Source organism: Metarhizium album, assembly GCF_000804445.1.
Source record: "Metarhizium album ARSEF 1941 chromosome Unknown scaffold_24, whole genome shotgun sequence".
Lineage (NCBI taxonomy): Eukaryota > Fungi > Ascomycota > Sordariomycetes > Hypocreales > Clavicipitaceae > Metarhizium > Metarhizium album.
This window is the reverse complement of record NW_024467598.1, coordinates 341,466-347,940: the sequence shown is the minus strand read 5'-3', so window position 1 is coordinate 347,940 and position 6,475 is coordinate 341,466. Positions and strand designations below refer to the sequence as shown.

The 6,475-nt window shown below is 50.6% G+C and overlaps 3 protein-coding genes across 3 annotated transcripts; 2 read left to right on the top strand and 1 right to left on the bottom strand.

The window, feature by feature from the left end:
- Window positions 1-249: 249 nt before the first annotated feature.
- MAM_06879 (uncharacterized protein) lies at window positions 250-1,168 on the top strand (the record flags this gene model as incomplete). The annotated part of the gene is made up of 3 exons (XM_040825677.1): window positions 250-305; window positions 386-752; window positions 809-1,168. 3 exons carry the CDS (start codon window positions 250-252, stop codon window positions 1,166-1,168), a joined length of 783 nt encoding a protein of 260 aa, XP_040676441.1.
- A 2,212-nt stretch (window positions 1,169-3,380) lies between these two features.
- MAM_06878 (DNA mismatch repair protein) lies at window positions 3,381-5,173 on the bottom strand (the record flags this gene model as incomplete). The annotated part of the gene is made up of 2 exons (XM_040825676.1): window positions 3,381-3,446; window positions 3,506-5,173. 2 exons carry the CDS (start codon window positions 5,171-5,173, stop codon window positions 3,381-3,383), a joined length of 1,734 nt encoding a protein of 577 aa, XP_040676440.1.
- A 330-nt stretch (window positions 5,174-5,503) lies between these two features.
- MAM_06877 (6,7-dimethyl-8-ribityllumazine synthase) lies at window positions 5,504-6,464 on the top strand (the record flags this gene model as incomplete). Its single annotated transcript, XM_040825675.1, has 3 exons — window positions 5,504-5,555; window positions 5,606-5,948; window positions 6,071-6,464. The coding sequence occupies 3 exons, from the start codon at window positions 5,504-5,506 to the stop codon at window positions 6,462-6,464; spliced, it is 789 nt and encodes a 262-aa protein (XP_040676439.1).
- Between the last annotated feature and the right edge of the window lie 11 nt (window positions 6,465-6,475).

Sequence of the window (6,475 nt, the reverse complement as noted above, 5' to 3'; positions counted from 1 at the left end):
TTAAAATATATAAATATAAGTAATTTTAATACTATTTTTTATTTTATAATATTTTTTAGTATTTATTTTCTTTTATTATTAATTTTTAAAAAAGTAGTATCTGTAGTGTAAAACTCTGTCGAAAGTGGGGGGCTGGCGATCTTGTGGGGCAGGACGTTACCTAGGTACTCAAATAATCAATCCCACGAGGCCTGGAGGGCAGGCCAGCATCGGAAGCTCCATTACCCCAGCAACTCGGTGGCCGTCCACATGACGCTCGGCTTCGGCGAGACGTTCGTCTACCTCAATCTCCTGTACTACGTGAGGTAAGAATCCCCTTCCCACAGCGGTAGCGGTCGACGGGGCTCCCAACTTGCCGCCGCCGCCCCTGCTTACGCCTTGTCAGCACCCTCATGCTTCACCGCGAGTACTTCCCCTTCCTGCCGACCCCGGAGTCGGAGCCACGGGGTCCAGTCGACCAGCCCATGCTGGGGGCGCCCGCCCCCGAGGGCTGGTGGGACGACAGCTCCCGACTCCTCTTCGGCGCGGCAGAGCACATCGCCGCCATTCTACACGAGGCCTCCGAGTGTGGCGTGCATCTCATGACGCCCTTTGCCGGGTTCTGCGCATTCTCAGCCGGCTACCTCAACCTCTACGTGGCGAAATACCCCCGAATGAACCTGGGCCGCAGCCCGCGAGCAAGCGACTGTCTCAAAATGTGTCTCGACTACCTGGAAAAGTTTCGACTTGTCTGGAAAATCGCCGACGGATGGGTAAGCCGCCCGCAAGCATGACACGACCGTGGCCACCGTTGCGCTAACATTGAGAGGGCGGCACGCGCAAGATCAAAACGATACACCATGCATCCGTGCTCTACGAGCGAGCAACCGAGGACCGGACACGATACCAGGGGCGCACACGAGCAGACTTTGATACTCTACACCAGTCTGTCCACGAGTTCCGTGTCGTGGATAGATCCGACGCGCATACTCGGGAGATTCGGGGCGCGGAGCGGCCCTCGGCGCAGGCGACTTGGCCGGTTCAAGGGCACGAGCACGAGCACGAGCACGAGCACGAGCTCGACACTAATACCTTGTTGAACCAGCTTTTCGCGGAAGTCAGCAATAACCTCGACGAGCAGGGGGCCTGGTCTCAATGGTGGCCGGCGATTGATCAGGTGGATCTTTAATGAGCTGCGTAATTACATCCGGGGTTTTTTTTTTCGTTGAAGCTTCCAATGAATGAGTGACGACCTTTGATTTTTTTGATTTTTTTTTTAAAAAGGGCTGTAATATCTGGTTTTCTATACATGTCCTATTTTTATTTCCCGGTCTAGAAAAACAGTCAACAGATAATGCACCTCTTCATATGGCTCCCCTCCCGTCACCGCCAACAAATGCATACCTGTCGCGTCAACCATTCGCCGTTTCTCCTTCCAATCACGCCTTTGCAAAGACCTTTCTCGAGTTCATCAGGCGAACAGCAAGCATAAAGAGCATGCCGACAAAAGGCGCCACAACCACGCCAAGAGGACGTTTTTTGAAGCAGCTAAAAAGGCACGTAAATGGCGTCTGGATTCTGTACTAGATCTACTAGAAATTTGGGACGAGAAGGGTGTACATTATAGGCGAAGAGGTTAATAGCGTTATTAGGTTGAAAATTGGCCCGCCTTGGTGTCCGGCCCGCCTTGCTGTCGAGCACCACCTTTGGTGGTGAGGGCTTTTGCTAGCCGAACCACATAAAGTGGGGCGGGCACGATTAGTCCGTAACTAATGTGCTTTGTAGTTAGTAAGACGTACAAAGTCAGCTAGGCTGAGTCTTGGTGTCTGATATCTTTCAAATCGACCACATCTTCTATAATTTACCGCCTCAACATTGAACGTTGGCCGTCAATCCAGCGCCCCTTCATCCAGCCCTCTGGCCCGTTCCCGTTCCGTCCGAGCTTAATAAATCAACATTGAAACGCACGCACGAGCCATCCCCATGGAGTGCCGGGCAGCAGCTTGAATCAGCACTATCGGGTGCAAAGCAATCAACCGCAAAATGAGGCTCCGACGCTCAGCTGTGTTGGCCAATTTACCACTCTAATTGTATTTTGTATCATTGCGCATCTTCTACCATCACATCATTGGCCTGCCAAGTAATAACAGACCCTCACCCCACTAGCCCCTCCAAGCCACATATCTCAGTCCAGAAGATACGAGTTTGCTCTCCAACCGGGCACTTCCTTCTTTCTATTTTAAGCGGGCTGCACGCTCGGGTTGGCTCAGAGGCTTGAAAAGAAAGAAAAAAACCCCAACCACAACCACAACCACATCCGAGGTGGCAATCACCTAATGGGGTAGCACACCCTGTCCTTGCTGCTCATGACCATATGTTTCCGCTATTTTCTTGCTATACATTTACCCTTTACTCTTGTTTCCAGTGTGTACTCCACGTGTACGGGAATCTTATTTCTTCTCACCCATGAATGTACTACTAATTGCAACTCCTTTTGGACACTGTGAGTATCCGAGAGGGTTCGGAAGGGAAGAGACATTCTTAGGTTTCCATGGGTTATGTATGCCTCCAGCACGGAATCATGATTCAACTGATCTTGAATTTCTTGGACGCCTTGACGAATAATGGTAGACAAACCAATCGTTTGCCTCCCAGTATCGATATTCTCAAGGGGCAGTCGGTCTGTGGACATTCGCCTGACTTGTCCGTGATGGGCGCGAAAACGCTCCGGCTGCGTGAGGGATTCATGAGAGCCTTCTGTCGTACGTGCCAACTCATGATTCGATCGAGACGATTTGCTGGAGGACCGGATATGCCGCTCGGTCAATGCCTCATTTGATTTGTCAGTCTCTTGGCGTTCTTTCCTCCCACCATTATTGTCGAAAAGGGCTGGCATATGGGCACATAGCTCCTGAGAGTCAACGGGAGAAAGAGCCAGACACCTTGCGAAGGGACTTGACGGCTCAGGTACTTGAGAGCGTGACAGATCCGATGACAGGACCGACGCTATGTCATTTCTGGGAATTTCATTGCGGGTTTTGCCTTGCTTACCCGAAACAATAAGAGTCGGACTATCAGTGGCGAGACGAGGCATAGTAGTAGCACGCCACGGATTGACCTGGGATGGACCGAACACAGCTGTCGCGCTGGTCGCGTTTTCGTAGGGAACGCTGGTCTGACCAGAGGCTGATGTTCCTTTTCCCGAGGCGTCACTTCGAGGGCCGTTATGTCTCTGCTGAGCATGGTTTGTTCCGAAAACGGAAAAGTTGTTGAGCCGAGGACGAGATCTAGATTGCGAGTACTCTAGCTCATGCCTATATCTATGATCCGAGGACGGAGGAGTAAGTATCCTTAGAGAAATGCTATCTGCGGGTGAAAGGCCTTCGTCGTCTTCTGTTTCTTCAGAACTTGGCCTTGCCCTGTTCAAAGACGGAGCTGTCCTCTCCGGCCCCCGAGTCGCCAGATGACTGACTGTGTTTGTACTCCGTCGGAATGACGATACGGCATTTATAATCTGTCCTGGAACTATTGCTTCTGATCCCGGTGGTTCTGGACTTGACTCCGCTTCTTCTCGTATTCTGTTCATGGCGATGTCGCTCAGGGGCTGCAAGGGAGTGCGATTGGAAGGACTGTACTCGTCTGATTGATGACTAACTGGGCTTTCTACTAGGATTCCGGGAGTTGATGTACTATCACAGGCGATTCTGAAGTCGTCTTTGTGCGTCGAGTGAAAGTAATGACGAATTGTTTTGGTTTGGCGCGGATGATGCTCATTATTGCTTGCCTGACTGTCCCGAACGGAGGATGGTTCGGGTGGAATTTCCACCTCGACAGCCGTATCCATGTGTTCTTGGTCTGAATCATTATCCTCCTTTTGCCCCATGTTCACTTCGAAAGTTGTCTTCATGGTAGTCTTGACCTTCGGTCTGGTAACCCCTGAGGCGCTATGATGGGCCTGGATATTGTCATGTGGGCTGCTGGCTCTACCAGTGAAGGCATATGAAAGACCACCATCTTTACCCTCAGTTATAGACTGTCCTTCACGGTTTGGAACAGCATCCGGCTGTTTAACAGGAGTGACCGGCGTTTGCGCAGCTGCAAGGGCCTGGCTGTGCTTTTCGAATGCTCGAGTACACGCAAGCTCAAAGCCATCAAGAAGACTCTTTTCTTCAAAAAAAAAGAGCTCATCCTTTCTCATCGAGACGTTCGGGTCGTAGCTGCATGGAGGACATTGTATGTTCATTTGCAGAAACACACCAGAGTGTCTTTCTGCCACTTTGGGTGTCGTAGCCTGAGACATGTGCGCTTTCAGAATGCCAATCATTTTTTTGGTGATCTGCCACCCGACAGACATTGGCCTTCTATCAATAGATAGATACGCTCGCGAACTTTTGCAAGTGTTGTAAGGCTTCCAGAAATAGCCGCTAAACACCCATCGAGCAGGCTCTCGAATCTCGATTTGGAATGTCGATTCCCTGTTCAAATAAATCTCTTCATATATCTCAACGCAATTGGCCATTTCATTTGCACCAAATGTTTGTAAAATTGCCTCTCGCTTTAGGTCTGGCGACTTTGGCGAGTAAGTCCAGAGCGGTTTGCTATCTCCTATTATTTTCAGTGACATCTTGACATTTGGACGAGAAAAAGCATATTGCCATAGAAGTTGTTGGATTTGTAAAATAGTCTTCTTCGCTTCATTCAGAGCATACAGCCGTCTGGGCGGAAGATTCTCAAATAGTCTCGTAACTGTCACTGTGGTTCCAACCGTAGAGGAGACTGGCCGCTTGTCCTTGACACCACCGGTGCCAGGACATAAGTCGATCCGCCAGCCTATGGGATCCCCGGGTCTCTTTGTAATTATCGTGACATTTGCTATCGAATTGGCACTCGCCAATGATTCTCCACGAAATCCAAGTGTCGTACCCCCAATTTTGATCAATTCGCTGTACTCTCTGAGCTTGCTAGTATGTGCCCGTCGGCCCAGGGCGCTGAAATCATCTATGTCGATGCCGTTTCCATTGTCTTTGGCTGAAATTCTATCAATGGTATTTGAAGAAGTGCTTATTTCGACAGCAGTTGCTTGAGAATCCAGCGCGTTATCTAGTAGTTCCTTGACCAAATCGCACGGTGTCGCAATGTTCATTGACGAGCCCAAAAGCCGCACAGTGGACTGAGAAAGAGGATGAATCGCCATTATGAAATGTACAGATGTGTCTCGATTATTAATAAAGGTCTAAAGGGATGAAAACTAATAGACATGCTGATCTCGAGACGTGTTTTTGTTGATGGAGGAAGTACGCACACCCGTTCTAACAAATTATTTCGAGAAGTAGCGAACGCCATCTCTTTCTGCGTCGAATCTTCCCTGGATTCTCGCTGGGAAAGAGCCGCCGCCACCAGTTTGGGAAGGCATGATACGCAGTGCCGCGTCATTTACCTCACCTCACAGATGACAAGATAATGAAACCCAGCTTCTTGAAATCGCTCGCTTCGCCCCCGTACACAATTTATCGAAATATTCAAAATGACGATCCAAGGATCATCTCCAGGCCGTCGCCCTCAACTACATGTGATTGGTCAGTCAGCAGCCCATCTTCGGCATCCTCAAGAAACCCCACCAAGCCAGCCACGTATCCCCGCGACGAAACCACCGCGTCCAAGAGACCAGCTCTCCCTCTGGCAGCGCTCAGCATCGGAATCCTTCCCAAGTCTTTGTACACCACCGTCATCTTATCCACCAGCCGGCCCAGGAAATACTTGAGCATGTCTTCTCTTAAAGGCCCGACCCCCCAGCAGCACGACGGCTCCGGCCTCCGCATCGGCATCGTCCACGCCCGCTGGAACGACTCCGTGATTGCTCCCCTCGTCGCTGGAGCCAAGGAAAAGCTGCTCGCCTGTGGTGTCAAGGAGTCCAATATCGTGGTCCAGTCGTGTCCGGGATCCTTTGAGCTTCCCTTTGCTGTTCAGCGGTCAGGTTTTTCCTTTTCCTTTCCTTTTCCTTTCTTTGTTTTCCGTGGCCGTCAATTTGCAAGCTCTGACGGACTGACTAATCTAGTTAAGAAGGCAAAACGTCGTGCTGACCAAATCATAGGCTCTTCTCTGCCTCCCAGATCCAATCCACCTCGGCTGGCGCCCCTTCGGCAACAGATCTGCTCGCCTCTTCAACAACAGACCTGACGTCTCTCTCCAGCGGTGCCGCGTCGGGTGCTTTTGACGCCATCATCGCTGTCGGCGTCCTTATCAAAGGTGAAACTATGCATTTTGAGTACATTGCCGACGCTGTGTCCCACGGCCTTATGCGTGTACAGCTAGACACAGGTATTCCTGTCATTTTTGGCGTCTTGACCGTGCTAAGCGATGAGCAAGCTCAGGCCCGCGCCGGTATCAATGGAAAGGGTCATAACCATGGCGAGGATTGGGGCTTGGCTGCTGTCGAGATGGGCGTTAAGAGAAGGGAGTGGACCCAAGGCAAGATCGAAGGGTGATGATGGAATCT